Raw genomic sequence first — 16847 nt, forward strand, 5'->3', positions numbered from 1 at the left:
AGAGCTGGGTATATCCTAGCCCTAGGAATTCCAGGGGCAATTAACCTGGGTGAATGTTCGATTAGGATGTGTTCAGTGTTATCTCCAGAACTCATTTTGTGAGAGGGCTTTTGGGTGCTGGAGCCAGAGTAGGTGAAATAACAGGACTGTCACTGCAGCCATCAAATACATCTCTTAGCCCCTATCAAAAACACAGATCCAAACTAATAGATAAAAACCCATAAAACCCCCACCCTCATACCCCACCGAATATTCCCCCATGTCTCCAGGATTTTCATAGACAAATGAAATAAAGTAAGCATTAGAGATACTGTTGAAGGCACATACAAAGAGGCCCAACTATCCACAACTAGGGAGTAGCTCAAATGAAGAACCTTGAAGGCTATGTGGGATTTGCCAATCTCCCAAATCATGTTTACGGAAACTCAGAGAAGAGAGGGTCTGAATTCACTTATGGTAGTAGGTGAATCTGGACTGGGAAAATAAAGATTAATCAACTCATCATTCCTCACAGATTTGTATTTTCCTGAGTATCCAGACTGCTGGTGGAACAACCCAAAGTTTTAATCAAAGTAGGTGGTGTTCAGTTGCTGTTCACAATAGTTGATACCCCAGGGCTTGGAGATGCCATGGACAATAGTCATTGCTGGCAGCCTGTTATTGGTGACATTGATAATAAATATGAGGATTACCTAAATGCAGAATGTTAGTGAACAGACATCAGATGGCTGATAACAGAAGTACAGTATGGTTACACTTCCTTACTCCTTCAAAACTGGATTCTGAGTTTATGAAGTGTTTGCATGAAAAAGTGAATAGCATTCCACTTACTTCCAAAGCAGACGCACTCCCACTGAGGAATGCCAAAAGTTTAAAAAACAGATAATGAAAGAAATTCAGGAACATGAAATCAAAACATATGAATTTCCAGAAATAGATGATGAGGAAGAAAATAAGCCAGTTAAAAGGATAAAGAACCATTTAATTCTTGCTGTGGGAGGCAGTAATACTATTAGTGAAGTTAATGGCAAAAGGGTCAGAAGGAGGCAGTATATCCTTGGGGTGTGGCTGAAGTTGGAAATGGTGAACATTTTGATTTTACAATACTAAGAAATATGTTGATAAGAACATAGATGCAGGACTTGAAAAATGTTACTAATAATGTACACGATGAGAATGACAGAAGCACAATACTTGCAACTGGAACTTACAATGGAGTTGATAAAACAAGAATAAAGGGCAGCTTATGAAGAGCTCTCTGGCACAAAGGGAAGGAGAAAGGAGGGAGCATGTAGCCAAGATGAAGAAGGTGGAAATGGAGATAAAGCAGGTGTTTGAGATGAAAGTCAAGAAAAAGTTAAAACACTGAAGGACTTTGAAGCCGATGTATAGTGATGGCATGAGCCAATGAAAAAGAATTTGGAAGCCCAACATAAGGAACTAGAGAGGAAATGGTGTCAGTTTGTGAAGGAGAAAGCAAACTGGGAAGCTCAACAATGTACTTTAGAGCAACATAACTCCTCAGGGACCTTGAAAAGGACCAAGAAAGGGAAGATCTTTTAAACTCTCTATTGACCTCCTGTTATGTGTTAGTTGCCAATATGCCAGATTGGACATCAGTGTTTGTGGGCTCCATTTGACCAATTTGTACCACTTTTATCCATAATGATGAATTTAACAGCAGACAAAAATTTGTTGTTGTTGTTGTTGTTATTGTTGATGGAAATTAAGATGGCTTGAATTGGGTAGTGGATTGTGTACTTAGAAAGTTACAGCTCTAAGTAACTTTCTATATTTTCTTTTCCTTTTGAAATTTTTTATTCAAAAGATCTTTTCAATGTAATTCAACAGAACATTGTACTGTTGTACAATCATGCTCTGGTGGTCTAATTGTTTACAGGATATTCCAAAATAAAGGGACTCTGGAAGGTTTTTATCAAGGATAAATTGTCATAAAATGATGCAAACTATGCTTCTCTAGGATAATTATAGTACAGTACTATTCATTGCAGCCTATACAATAATGTAATTTAGTCTAACACAGTTGACCCTAATTTTTGACACTTCCATTGTTTAAAAATACACATGGAAAAAATCCAGTATCCTCACAATGCACCAAGAGCTTTTTAGTAACAACTGCTTTTTGTTTTGGATTCTTTGCATACATGTTATTCTCATTTAGTGCCCTCTTTAGCCAGAATCTCTTAAATGCTTCATTTTTGTAATAACATTTAATTTCCTTATTTTCCGTATACTGGCCCTGCTAAAATACAGTATAGCACCTTTTGTATGATAGGAACCAACAAAGAAATTTTCCTTTAACTCTCTCTTTATATTTTATTGTAAGTAGCCAGTGGAAAATTCATTTATAGATCATTTTTAGGCAAATTGTGAAGCTAATCACCTACCTGTTTCTGTCTATAATGGGTCTTTTTGTTTTACTAGCATTGGGCATCGTGGTCTCTTAAAGAGAAAAAAAAGTTGCTATTTTGTACTTAGTCACATCCATATATTATGTTGCTGTATTTTTGTTTTATTAAAAAGTTTACATAATAAACAATGTGTGGTGTTAAAATAACAACACAAAAAATGAAGACATTAAGCCAGAATGCACTTCAAGATCACATCAGGGACACACAAGATATCCCAATATCTCAGAGTATGACATGCCATAAGGTAGGATCTGGCACCAAAAATCAAAGGATCTTCCATGGAAAGACCCCGAAAAGAGAATTTCTTTTGCCTGAGTACTTAGTGTAGGCTCTGATCTCACAAATGCCCAGATATTCTTCTGTCTGCCTCTGATTTATCAGAAAAGGGTAAAGACAAAGAGACATAGAATCTGAGAACCAGCTGCTCATATTATGAGGGGAGTGGGGGACAGAAGAGAATGTTCTTAGAAGACCATGGCCAAGGGCAAGAGGGAGCCAGGGTTGGACTCAGAAGAGAGCACAGGAAGAGAGGCTCTGAAGAAAGTAAATGGACATGAACCACCACTTACCAGAAGCTGCAGTTAAGACAGAGACCAGAAGATAAAGGTGATGGGTCTCCCCAGGTGGTTCCCTCAGGGGTGAGGGAAGGAAGATCCTTAATGAACGGGACATAGATGGAGCTTGGGGAGCAAGAGAAGAAAGTGGAGTCAGTAAAGGGGGGGATGATTTTACTGGTTTTGGAACCAGTTGCCTAGAACATTGAAAGGAAAAGACAAGCCCATGGACTAGGGTGTCAAGTAGTTAGTCAGCCATGATGGGTGAGCAGGGCAGGGACAAGGAAGGGAGATTGAAACTGAGGCTGGCCAAGGCCCTGAAGGTGAGACTCCCCTCCCCCTCCCTCCCCTTCCTTTCTCCATCCTCCCTGGATAACTAGATGGTGGCAGTGACCCAGGACCCAGGACCCTGTGGGCTGCTGGTCTCCTAGCCCACTCTTGCCCATCCCAGCCAAAGCCCATGCTGAGGACCTGGTGCCTTCAGGAGGTAGCAGGAAGGGTGTGGATGGCGCTCATTCCACAGAGGCTGGCCAGGGCTTGCAGTGTCCAAGAAGGTGTGTGGATGCCCAAGAGCTCACCCACATGTTAAGGAGTGGAGCCACGCAGACCAGGCCCTCAGTGACTGCTCCTGCTGGCTCCTGGAGACCACACCTTTTCCAACTAGGCAAAGGCCTTAACCACTCTGGAAGGTGAGAGAAGCCCCTGAGGAAGGAGATTGGAACCAGCAGCCACCCTCCAGCAGGACCTCTTCCTTCTCCATCACAGAGAACCAGAGGAACACACTCTATTTGGCCAATGGGAAATGCCTACCACCTGCTGGGAAGCTTTAGTGCCCTTTGTAGAAGACCTGTGTGTATAATAGGATAAAGCTGCTCTCAACCTCCCCTGCCCTGCCTTGTGCTAAATACTTCTACTGCAAAATAATTAAGCACACAGTGGGAGTCTTTAACCCTGGAAAGGACCAGTGAAGCTTAGCCAGTGAGGGGGCTGGGCAGGGAGGTGGTGGGAGAGGATTACTGGAAAGGAAGGATTTTGTTTGTTTGTTTGTTTTTGAGAGAGAGAGAGAGAGAGAGAGAGAGAGAGAGAGAGAGAGAGAGAGAATTTTTTAATATTTATTTTTTAGCTTTTGTTGGACACAACATATTTATTTTATTTTTATGTGGTGCTGAGGATCGAACCCAGTGCCCCATGCATGCTAGGCAGGCATGCTACCGCTTGAGCCACATCTCAAGGAAGGGTTTTATAAGAAGATGGCACTGTAGTTTGGATCTGGGATGTTCCCAGAGGTGCTTGAGTTGAAAGTGTATTCACCAGCCTGAGGGGCCCCTGAGAGATGGGGGAACCTTTGGAGGTGGGGCCTAGTGGAGGAAGTTAAGCCATGGGTGGTGTGTCTTTGAATGGAATATTCAGGACACCACTCACCTCCTCCATTGCTCTCCAGGCCACAGTGAGTGAGCATCTTTGCTCCATCACTTACTGCCACCATGATGAACTGTCCTGACACAGGCCCAAGAGCAACCAAAGAGGTCAACCAAGCCTGAAACCTCTGAAACTGTGACCCACGATAAAGGATTCCTCCTTTTGTGTTGATTATCACAAGTACTTTGTCACAATAATGGGAAGATAACTATCATTGGTCATAACTGTATAGCCCCAAAGAAAAGGCAGAGCGTGGAATAGTCAGAAATTGCAAATAATTCTATAAGGCTGGAGTGAAGGATTGACATTGAGAAATGGCAAAGAGGGACAGGAGAAAAGGTTATATCAGGAATACCTGGTGAGCTCTCAAAGGGGAGCTTAATCTTTATCCTAAAATCAATGGAAAACTATCAATTCTGAACACCAGAGAGAGGTCTACCTCTAGCAGGAATGTAGCTGGACCACTTATTCTAGGCATTTTTCAATCAGCTGTGGGCCTTTGTGTTATTCAGCTCTTCATTGCTGTGGCCAAAACATCTGACCAGAATGACCAGGAGAAGGAGATTTCCTTTTGGCTCACAGTTGCAGAGTCTCCATCCATGGTTGGCCAGCTCCAGGGCACTGGACCAGGGATGAGGCAGAGCATCTGACACCATGGAAAGAATCACCATTAGTGTGTTCGTGATTTTTACATAAAGGTATACAGAGAAATTGGAATCTCATACATTGATCATAGGGATGTGACATGGTTCAGCCACTGTGGTTGGTGAGTCTTCAAAAAGTTAAATAAAATTATCTTATGAACAACAATTCTATTCCTAAATCTGTATATACACAGAACAGTGTAAATAGTTATTCAAGCAAATTCACATACATGCAGTTTCATAGCAGGACTATTAAAAACAACCACAAGGGAGTAAAAATCCAAATTTCCATCAATGGATGAGTGAATAAAACAATTGTGTCATATTCAGGTACTGGAATATTATTCAGTCATAAAAAGGAATAAAATACTGATACATGCCACAATAAGACTCAACCTAGAACACATCACACTAAGTGAAGAAGCCAGACACAAAAGGTAATATATTTTATGATTCAATTTACATGAAATATGCAGAACAGATAAATCCATGGACACAAAAAAGCAGATTCATGGTTGCCAGGGCCTAGAGGGAGGAGGGGATGAGAATTCACTGCTTAGCGAACATGGGTTTTTCTTGGAGGCAATGAAAACCTTTGGGTACACAGTAAACCTTATGGTTGCACAACATCTTTGAGCCATGTATTAGATGGCACTGGACTGTGTACATGTGAATGTCATTGGGATAAAAATATCTAAAAGAAACAACAAACTTGGTGATATTCAACAACTAAAAAAACACTACAGTGGTTATATGATCAAATTATTTATTACTGCACTATAACATGAAGATAAGTAGAATATAATCACAAATCCTGGAGATTTAAGGCCTAGTCAAAAGATTAATAATAAAAATGATTAATAAATAAGTACTGCAACTATCATGGGCAGTTATTGTGAAAGTTCAAAGATGTAACGTCTTGAACAAGATGACACAGTTGAACTGAACATTAAAGGCTAATGGCTTTTAACTCTTTGGGCTGGAGGTAGGGAAATGCAATACCACCAGGCAAGGTGTCCTAGCTGCAAGGGGGGTATATGGCAGTTCAAAGCCATTCAACTGTCCAATCTGGTTGTCATAAACTCTATATAAATTGGGAACACACATTAAAGAGCAGATATCAAAGGACCATGACTCTGTCCTGTTGTGTCCCTATTATCTATTACAATTCTTAGCATATATGTGCTGAATGATGAAGGGTGAATGCCAAAGATAGACAAAACTAAAATGTGTATTAAAGTGGTTTTTCATTGTAGATGAACACAATGTCTTTATTTTATTTATTTTAGTTTTTATGTGCTGCTCAGGGTCAAACCTAGTGCCTCACATGTGCTAGGCAAGTGCTCTACCACTGAGACACACCTCCAGACTAAAACTTGTTGTTCTTTAAACTTGAATAATAGTAACAGTATATACCAGCATTTATTACTATTGTGGCATTCAGCTAAGGCAGGTGTGTGACAAGTGTAAAATACAGGAAAGCACAGGATAAGTAGAAGGAATTGCATGTGAAATGACTGGGAAATGTGTTCAGGGCCATCTGGGGAAAGTTTGCAAGCTATCCTAGGCATCTGTACTGCACTCATCCTTATACAACAGGGAATCAGGACAGCCTATTGGCCATGACCTGGTTCTGTGAGTGGGCAGTGTGGGGACAGCTGAGTGTGTGCATCATGAGATCACACTGGCAAGTTGTTCAGAAGGCTTAGGACCCTGCCCTCATCTTCCTACTTGGTGTTCACCTAAAGGCCCATCCTTATGAACTGTAGTGGGAACTTGGGGACATGGAAGAGAGAAATTCCCCATGGAGAGGAATTACAACCCTCAGGGACATGAGAACCTGCCACAGCATACAAGAGTGTTGGTTTCATTGTGCCTGATGAAGAAAAGGAAGGGGTGGTTAGCATGGAAAAATGGTAAATATGAAAAGCTGAATTTTTTATTGTATATGCCTGAGCCTGCCACAGCCTCAGTGCCTTCATCATTTATTTCCAAGACACTATTGTGCACAAACTTGGACAGACACAGGTCTGTCTCAGTTGACATTGCAGACAAGTCAGCCTGGCCCTCTTGGAAGACATCAACCATTCCCAGATGCTGAAGCACAGACTGCATGTTGTAATCCCCCTGCAGTTTAAATCTCGGAAGGAGAACTTCCACTTCAATATTCTGCAAAGAGGCTGCCTTGGTCCAGTCTAGGAATTTCTCAAAAGTAAGGCTATTTTCCACCTGAAAGACCAGAATCACAGGTTCACAGTCAGACTATGGTGGGTATCCGTGGACACACAGACATTTCCATGGACATCCGCACAAGATGAGCAGTGCCTTCAGCTGCCCAGAAGCTTGTGAGGGCTCTGACTTGTCCACCATCCCACACGCTATCCCATGTGTGATTTCTCTGTGGCTGCCCCTCCTTATCCATCCACAAGCAAAACATATTTATTTCTGAAAAAACTTTATGCCCAGTCAGTGGTGCTTTTCTTGTGGTATTTGTTGGTTTGAATGAAGCTTAGTTTCAACACAATGAACCATTGCTGGCAAGCACAAGAGACTGGAAGAGCTCTCAGTGTGAGCCTCTCCAGGACAGGGACAAGTGCCTAAGGTGGAATGAGGCACTGTTTGTGGAAACTCATCCTCACAGTTAGGGACCTGGAGAGAGGGAAAGCCCATGGGAGCTGCTCTGCTCACAGAGACCCTTTCGGTCATCACAGTGCACTGCCACCCTTGAGAAGACGGTTGGCTCTCTTTCTATAAGGATCATATCACAAGGAAGCAAGGAGGACAGGGCTGGGCCATTTGGGCTCTTGGGTTGGAGATACTATGAAAGAAAGGCACAGGGTGTACCCAATTCTTCCCACAGAAATTGTGAGTTCAAAGGAGTGCAGCCCCTCCTGACTCACCACACTGAGGTCCACGTTCTCATCTGGGAGCAGGATGATCATGCTCAGCTCCTTGCCAGCGTAGGGCAGCTCCAACAACTGTGTCTGGGCCTCACTGATGTAGATGTAGTTAAAATTGGCTTTCTGCCACATCATCTCCACTGGCCTTGTCTCCTCCTGAGGGGAATGACCACATGAGCACAACATTTAAAACTGTATAAAAAGAGAAAGAAAACTCTCAACTCTGGGGTGATCTAGCACTGCTAGAAATTAATAAATTGTTATCATAAACATGCCTTATAAAGAGGGGAGGAGGTTACTGCATACAAGCTTCCTTATTGCATTACCCTGTATTTTAAAGGATTAGAGAATTTAGCGAACTAGTCTAATATCTGTTTTAATTAAAGTTATAGCTCAGAGTTGATTAAGGCCTTTACCATTCATTTTTAATGGTATACAGATGCAGATTCTGAATCAGTAATAAGTTATGATTAACAACAATTCAAATGAGAGATTACTTTAATTTAAAAAGTAATAGATGGAAAATCTGGGAAGTAGCTCAGGGGTACAGAACTTGGTTAACATGCACAAGACCTGAGGTTTATTTCTCATTGTGAAATAACATTTTTAAAAAATTCTGATTCAAGATATGTGTTGTCACATTCCTTCTTTGCATTCTCCCGGTGTCATTCATATACATCCACATATACATATATCACCTCTTTTAGCTTTTTATCTAAGGAGCTTATGTCAACAGGAAGATCTTTGTTTCCAGAATGAGATTAAACCAATACATGTAGGAGACTTCATTAGAGGCAGTTAGAATGCTAATAGGTTTTAAACCATAATAGAGAGCAAGTATTATTTATTCAAATCGTTTTCCACTAAGATTAAAATTCATTAAGAGGGATGATAAGTTTGAAATTATTATTAACCATTTATGCCTTTACAAAGTTAAATTTTCTATTCAATTTCTTCATCAGACTAGCATAATTTTTGAAAGTCTCCCCCTACCTTGTTTATTATGAAAGGCATTTTGCACACATATGATTTGTTAAATTGCTCATCCCATGTTCCTTTGAAGTAGATGGCATTGACAAGAACCAGCCTGGCCTGCTCATCAATTGAGTTCTTTGGTAGCACTTCTGGGATTTTACCTTTCAAGACAAGCACAAACACTTTCAGTTGCTTTTTATGAATCCTTAGTGAATAATCATGACATGATGTCTTGGAGATCCAAACATTCTGGTTTCAAATGTGCTGAGTTTGGATGATACGTATAAAAGTTAAAAATCCCAGCTATGAGTGATATTCATGACAACAGGCACTGGAAGAGCCACCAAGTTGAAGATGGTGAAAGACTTCTAAGTCACTGGAGGAAAGCAGATTGGGACAAAGCAGAAACTTGACACCAGGTTGGAGAAGAAGACAAGCAGCAAAGGAGAGAGGGGCTGGGTAGGAGCTGACATTACCTTCTGTGGGTAAGAGCAGTGTCAGGTCTAAGGCTCTGTGGTCAGACCCAGTTCTAACATTGTACAGCTACCTACAGCATTCCTGGGGCAGAGAGAATTGAATAGCTCCAGACCAGGAACCTAGGAGGAGTTTCTGGAAACTACAGAAGAGAGATTATGATTGCACCCTCCTGACACCTGGAATCCCTGGAACAGATGATGATTTGGGTAGTTGAAGGTATGTCCTTTTTAACTTGGATATCAAGTGGTATGTTTCCAAAAACTAAGGGCATCCTTGCTAATTTGCTGCTTAAGAAGGACACAAGAAATAAAGATTCCATGAATAAACAGTGGAAAGGAATACCTCTATTTTTTATGGTCTCATTTGTTAGCAGAAATAAGCATTTTCCTAGTGGTGCATAAATTATCTGAATGATTTCAACATCAAACGATCATTGATCTTAAGGACCAAGATTAGAACTTGTCACACTTTGAAACATGAATGAGTAAGTTTTAACCCTGCATGGAAGGTGTTTTTAGTCTGTGGAGTGGATCAGCCCTGAGAGAGGCTGTGTAGCTGACTACTCAAGTCTAGGCTTCTCAAGTATGATGAAGGGTGCTTAAGTGAGAGATAGGAAAGAAGAAGTAGGAGAAGTCACCCTAACATGTAAAAGTGGGAGGAATGAAGTCCAGACTGACTCCATGAAGAGGAGGGCCAAGGGCATGACTTGGGAAGATCTGGCCATTGATCTGTTCCCACAGATGATAGTCACCTGTCATGTGAACAATACAGGCCAGAGTCAAGTAAATTATTATATGGGAAATCTAACCTACAAGTTTCTGTTGACACTTGTATAAGTCACTACTCTCCTAGGAGAACAGACAGCATTAATTCTCTGGTTTTGAAAACCTGAGCATTGATCAGATCTTCTGTGAGTCACTAAGTGACTTCTGTGTGTCACTTCACAGGCATCAAGAGGCTCAGCCAGGCATCTTTGCTCTGATGGTTCTGCAACACCAGTGACATTAGCAGTGAGGCGGAGAGGTAGAGGAGAGAGGAGAAGAGAACAGAGTTGGGTGGGAGGAGAGTGAAATAGTTTATAATTCTGACCTTTCATCTCTTTTGAGACCCAACAATTTATATGCTTCCTGGACTTCTCTATAGCTCTGGCAAAGGACAGCAGCTCCAGCTCTGTGTTGTAGGACTGAAGACAGGACTCCTTAAATGTCTTGGGAGAGAAAAAGTTCAGATGCTGGCCATAGAATGACAGTGAGCTTCAAAAAATTCTGAAATCTAGTGTTAGGCTGTTCTTAAAATTAAAATCATGATCAAACCTTAAACTACTTGATATGAAACATTATAGTTTATAAAGAGATATTTCCAGATCCCTGAATAACCAGAAATAATAAATAAAATTTGAGACATTGCCAATATTGAAATAATACAAGTTATAAAATTGGGATCTTTATTTAAAAAATAATGTTCTGTAAGTTTCTCAAATTCTCTAGAATATTGTTCATTTTTTTCTTGTTTTTGCAGTACTGGAGTTTGAGCTCAGGGCCTTGAGCATGCTAGGCAAATGCTGTACCACTGAGCTATGTCCCAAGGCATTTAATTTTGTTCTTGAGACAAGGGTGTCACCAGGTTGCCCAAGATGGCCTCTGACTCTCCATCCTCTTGCCACAGCCTCCCAAATATGCCATCCTGCCTGGTCTCTAGAATCTCTCTTAGGGTTGTATATCACCAGGTATTTTCATTATAACTTTTATTGTTCTGCTGATTCAACTTACAAAGAAGAAATCACAGGTCTTCTCTCCAAAGAGCCTATTGGCTGTTCTAAGCAAGTACTTTGAGCCAGGCTTGTTCACTTGGGTGAGAAGCATTTGGAAGCCCTTATGGATGTCTTCCTGTATCTTTAAAGACATTGCCTGTGAAGGAAATCACCAAAACTCTGTCAATTTTGATCTTGGTCTCAACAAGAATTTGCAAGCAATTTTTTTCTAATATACTGAATAAATTTTTCTTTTGAAAGAAATTTGATTCTGATTGAGAAATTACACTAGTGGGTAGGTGGACAGAGGGACCAGGACGCTGGTGAATAAAAGATATGGCTCTTGTACCTGCACAGTGCTCTCTGCATAGTTTAGAGATGAGCAATAAAAAATAAATAAATGAATAATAGGGGCAAGAGAGGTTCATAAAAGGGACTATTCTTAAGTCCTGTATCCCACAGACACCATAAATGTATCAGAAATAGAGAATAACTTGCCTCAATAATTTATTTTCAACAAAAGATGCACTTAAAAACACTAAAAATCCAAGAAAAAATTGTACAGAAATGGAATCAGCATGATAATATTTAAAAGAAAATAAATGTATAAAATCAGCAGTATGATTAAGAAGAATAAATCTGTTCTTAAACAGTATCCTAGAAAGAGATAATATATGTGTATTATATGATACTTTATAATGCAAAGGTGTCATATTAGGTCACAAGAAGAGTTTCATTTGATTCTGAAGTATGCAAATGACACAATTTATATTCAATGACTTCAGTGTAGGAAACTAAAAATCAACAACACTACAACTAAAATGCCAACAACATGGAAGCTAACCTACTAACTAATTATTGAAAACAGTTTCTAAGGAAATAACTCCCATATGTAACAATGAAATAATTAACATGTTGTCTTTTTTTTTTAGGTTTTCTCAGCAAGTCCTTTTGACATTGTTTAAATAAGGGACATAGCAGCACAACTTTGGACTCAATCTTAAATGAGACTACACTGAAAAACACCTATAAAAAATGACTTTCATTTCCCACCATAATTAAATTTAAACTACATATATTTCCTCAGTCTTCCAGTTGGTCAACATACTTGCTAACTTGGATAGATATTAGCCACAAATTATCAAGTAAAGTCTTATCACCTGGCAAAGATGTACAACCAAATTGCCAAACCCTTTTGTACCAGCTGAACTGCCCTCTACTGGACTATATAAGGTATTCAGCTAAGAGGTCAATTTAACTTGGTTTGACAAGCTAATTCAACAGAAAAAAAAATGTAAACATTATATCCCACACAAACTCAAATTTACTGAATAAGTTAAAAACAAAAAGAAAATTTTTTGTTTTTATTATGAAATAAATTGGCAGAGTACCAATTCTACCAGTTAACAATTGAATTGTTTTGAAAATTGGTAATGGAGGTTTATGAAGTTTCCATCTTTTCAACCTTGGAGGCAGATCTGGAACAACAGTAGTAATAGGCAGGAGCAACAGGAATAATGTAACAGCAATCTTTACAAAGATTTGTGTATTAACACAAATCATATATTTGTTAGTCTATTCAGTCTACAGATGTTTTCTTATGCATAAACATGAGTCACAGTGGACACATGCTGAGTAGCTCATATCTGTTAAGTATCTTGTCACAATAAGCATTAGAACTTTTTGGAGCCATTTCCTCTGTGAAAAGCCATTTTGAGTAGCAAGTTGTTTGTCCTCTGTGGCTCATGCCCAGGCCTGAGATTTGCAGTACTGTAGGACCAGTTTACCATCACTGCCCAAACATCCCTCATCTGGGGGAGGAGCAAAGGACTGATTTCCATAAGTGAACAACTGTTCCAAGGCCACAAGTTTAAGGAACTTCTTGATGAAGTCAATGAGTCCTTGCATGGTTCAGGTTCTATCTACAATCCACATATTGTTTTCACTATAGAGGTGCCTCACAGCCTTTAGTAGGATGTCCATTTTTGTCTTGGTGTCACTGGAAGGCTGCTCTCTCTAACTAGACTTCAGCATAAGAAGGGGGTTCTGGAGTGGCTGTACCTGGGGAGACATCTGTAAATTCTTTCTGCCAGCAACAGCAGTTGAAAAGAGTTTCCACACTGACCTTGAAGATTCTCAATAAGGTAAACACTAAAAATGTTTCTTTTCTTCTAAAGAATGATTCTAAGTAAATATTTAATATAATATTTAAATATGTGACTTATAATTTAGAAAATAAAATGAATGTTATATTACCAAACCAAATAATTACATCAAAAAATCATTAAACATTAATTATTTTAATGTTACAAAGGAAATAATTATATAACAAAACTCCCAATGTACAATGTTAGAAAAGGGAGGAAAAAATCCTAAGGAATTTAGGGAAAAACACAAAATGCTCACGAGTCCAAGAATTGATTTTTTCAAAGAAAGCACACTTATCTACACAACATAGACAGAAATCACCAATTTTAAGAAACAAATTTTCAATACTCACAAGAAAAGTTATAAATGAAAAAGAGATTACACAGTAACCCCTGCAAGCAACACCCACAACATCTCACTGGAGGAAACTCCTCACCTATCTTCATTCTGTATCTCCTCCCTGAAATGGTCCAGGCTCACCCCTCCTTCCTCAACAGTTATGGAAAAATTCAAGGAGGGGATAGGAGAGAAGCCCTGCAGCCCAGTCCCTTGTCCTGGGTGATAGGTGAGCTTACCTGAGCTATCTGGACCTTGGTGTTCCCCTTTGCTCCCAGGAGGAACATGCCCAAGGCAGAGGAGATGCTCAGGGGAGAAAAAAATACATTTTGTGAAGGTCTGTCTTGACACAGCATCTTCAAAACCTGGACGGCAAAGGTGCCATTTGCTTCGAAAAGAGAATCCATGATGCAGGGTCTGGCGGCAAAGAAGACAGAGAAACACAATGAAATGGGGCTGAGGACATTGTGTGTGGTCTCTGCTTGGCTTTCATTTTTCCTGTGAATTCAGAAAATTTCTGAGTACCGTTGAAATCCATGGGAGTGGATTAGACATGTGAGGAAGGGGCTGGTCTCTGTAGAACATCAAACTGTCAAGGAAAGGAAGAGCAGAAAAGCATGCTGAGGGGAACAGAAGTTGACAGGTCAAAGTAAGAAGAGTGAGTAGTCAAAGCCAGAGCAAGGAGGTGCTACTTGTAGCCAGAGACAGTGGATTTAAACACCATGGGGCAGCTCTATGCAGTGAGACACTCCCTCACCAGGGGAGGGCCTTAGATCCTGGAAAACCACCCTGACAACATCCCATTTCTCAAAGATCCCCCCAAATGCATGCCCAAGCCTGCCTTCAGCCCCCTCCCAAATAATTCTACTCCACTTCACTTCTCTAGACACTGTGATCCTGTGCTTAGTCTGAACCACCTGGCTCCTCTCCAGAGCCTCTGACCTCCCTGACCCAGAAATCCCCAGTAAAATCAGCCCCTGCTCACTAAAATGCAAATCAAGTGGGCTAGGGAGCCTCAGAACATGGGCTCCCCCAATCAGGTACCCAGATGGATAGACACACAGAATACTGAAAGGGAAGTGCTATCTTGATCCTATGACCCCAACCTTAAATCTCCAGTGGCCCTAGGGAGAAGCTCAAAATGTGTTTAGTAAATGGCATTCCACCTGCGTGGCCCCATTCCTGGCTACAGTCCTCCTCTCTCACAGTCTCCACCTCTACTCACCCTGATCCCCCCAATCACCTCTGAGCTTTGGCAAACACTGATATCCAATTTAAAAAGGCTCCCCTACAACATCTGTGTCACCAGGCTCCAATCACTCATTGCTCGCTTCTAGGCTCAGCACCAGGAGGCCTCTGATGTCCTAGTCTAGAGCTCCCTCCTCCCCCCCCTGATTCAGCACTGCTAAGTGTAGTTCCTTGTCTCATTTATTGTCAGACCCACAAGACTGGCCTCTGTCTGCAGGAAAGGTGCCTGGCATCCTGATTCTAAGCACCTGCAAGTATGCTCAGGAAACAGCAAGAGCTCAATCAATTAGGGGGAAATCTCAGATAAATAAATGGTGCACTGGTTTTGAACTGGATACTGGAGATTTTAAAAGCACAGTGAAAGGTAAGGCAGAAGTTATTCCATGACTCCCTGAGGAGAGAGGAGAGGTGAGGAAATAGGGCCAGTAGGTGGGAGCTGTGTTGGAGCATGAACACCCACCATGGTGAGGTCCAGAGCCAGCCAGGGGCAGGCAAGAGGCAAGAAGAGAACCCAGGAGGCTGTGCAGCATCTTTGTCTTCTTGGAACCCTGCTTCACTTCTCAGGGACCTGCCCTAAGTAAGTTCCTCCTTCACCATTGACCCCCATGATCTCCCAAGAAGCTGTTTCAAAACAAAGCAATTATGTTGACTTTTTACATTGTCTTTTCTCATCTCAGCCTCTGGCATTCCTTCTCCCAGTGGTGGCCTGGGGTTTCCAAAACTTGCATGCCTTGGTCCACTGTCACTTCAGCCCCTGCACAGAGAAGTCCTCACCTGCCACCTTCCACACAGTCTCTCCCTCAGGTCTCAGTGCTGCTAGCCTGGTGCTCACTTCTGTATCTCAGGAGGAGGATCCACAGCTGTGCCTCTCTCAGGTCCACTCTGGGGCCTCTGCACTCCCAGAGGCCTTTTATCAGGCCTGATTGGCTGTGGAACTTCCTGTCTTCCAATCAGCATTCACTGCCCCAAGGAAGAAATCCAGTGTGACCTGGGTCAGGTCACTAATCCCCCTGTTCCTATTCCCCTAGCCTGGCCTCTGTCACACACTGGTTTGCACTGGAACACCAAGGGAGATACAGGGGTGAGGTTGGGCAAAGCATGTTTTCTAGAGGTTTCTGAAAGTGAAAGCAATCTGAAACTGACAACCTAAGGCAGTCTGCAAAGTCCCCTGGGAAAAACACAGTGGGGACTGGGGAAGGACACAGAGCCTACAAATCTGGGCTTCCCTACTTCCAGAAAGCAAAGACAGAATGACAGGCTGAAATTTTAGGGGAGGGAAGTTCTATAGGTCTGTATTCCGAGCCTCCTGCCTGACATAAATAGAGATTCAGCTAAATGGAATGTATCCCTTTCCCTTGTATGCTGTTGGTGGGAACATAAATTAGCCCTATCACTGTGGAAAATGGTAAGGAGTTTCCTCAGGAACTAAAGGTACTTCTACCTACCACATGATCCAGTTATACCACTCTTCTCTGTGTCCATGTGAAGGAATCAATCAGCATAGTAGACAGACAGCAGCATACCCATGTTTGTCCCAGCACTGTTCACAAAAGCCAAGTTATGTAATCAGCCTAGGTGCCCATTAACAGATAAATTCATCAAAATAAAAAAAAAATGTGGTAAGTATATATGTACAGTAGAGATTTATTTAGCCATAAAAAGGAAGGAAATGTAATTTGCAGGAAAACAAATGCAACCGTAAAACATCATGTTTAAGCGAAACAAGTTTCAGAAAAACAAGTATATGATGTTTTCTTTCATATGTGGAGTATAGAGAATAATATAAAATGACATGAAAATAGAAGATGGACTAATAGGAAAGACAAGGGGTGAGGGGAAGGACAAGGGGGGACAAGAGAGTGTTACAGGTAGATTGGATTCAGTTAGAGTACTTTACATGCATGTATGAAATTGCTACAACTTTTTTGCATAATTACTATGCACTCAAAATTATTTAAAAACAA

The 16847-nt window shown here is 41.1% G+C and overlaps 1 protein-coding gene and 1 pseudogene across 1 annotated transcript; one reads left to right on the plus strand and one right to left on the minus strand.

The window, feature by feature from the left end:
* The first annotated feature begins 362 nt into the window (after window positions 1-362).
* LOC144256674 (septin-7 pseudogene) lies at window positions 363-1563 on the plus strand (annotated as a pseudogene).
* A 5310-nt stretch (window positions 1564-6873) lies between these two features.
* On the minus strand, window positions 6874-14042 carry LOC144256704 (serpin B9-like). The gene is made up of 6 exons (XM_077802121.1): window positions 13875-14042; window positions 11171-11308; window positions 10491-10608; window positions 8943-9085; window positions 7950-8105; window positions 6874-7278 (listed from the first exon to the last, which is right to left on the minus strand). The coding sequence occupies exons 1-6, from the start codon at window positions 14040-14042 to the stop codon at window positions 6874-6876; spliced, it is 1128 nt and encodes a 375-aa protein (XP_077658247.1).
* Window positions 14043-16847: the final 2805 nt, after the last annotated feature.

This window comes from Urocitellus parryii, chromosome 8 (assembly GCF_045843805.1).
Source record: "Urocitellus parryii isolate mUroPar1 chromosome 8, mUroPar1.hap1, whole genome shotgun sequence".
NCBI lineage: Eukaryota > Metazoa > Chordata > Mammalia > Rodentia > Sciuridae > Urocitellus > Urocitellus parryii.

What these genes read in the sequence shown, in the direction of transcription:
- LOC144256704 (XM_077802121.1), bottom strand. Translation starts at nt 14,042, where the DNA reads ATGGATTCTCTTTTCGAAGCAAATGGCACCTTTGCCGTCCAGGTTTTG. An exon ending in GGTCTCAAAAGAGATGAAAG is followed by an intron (nt 9,086 to 10,490) that starts GTCAGAATTATA and finishes TTGTCTTGAAAG; the next exon opens with GTAAAATCCCAGAAGTGCTA. An exon ending in TGCCTTTCATAATAAACAAG is followed by an intron (nt 8,106 to 8,942) that starts GTAGGGGGAGAC and finishes CATTCCCCTCAG; the next exon opens with GAGGAGACAAGGCCAGTGGA.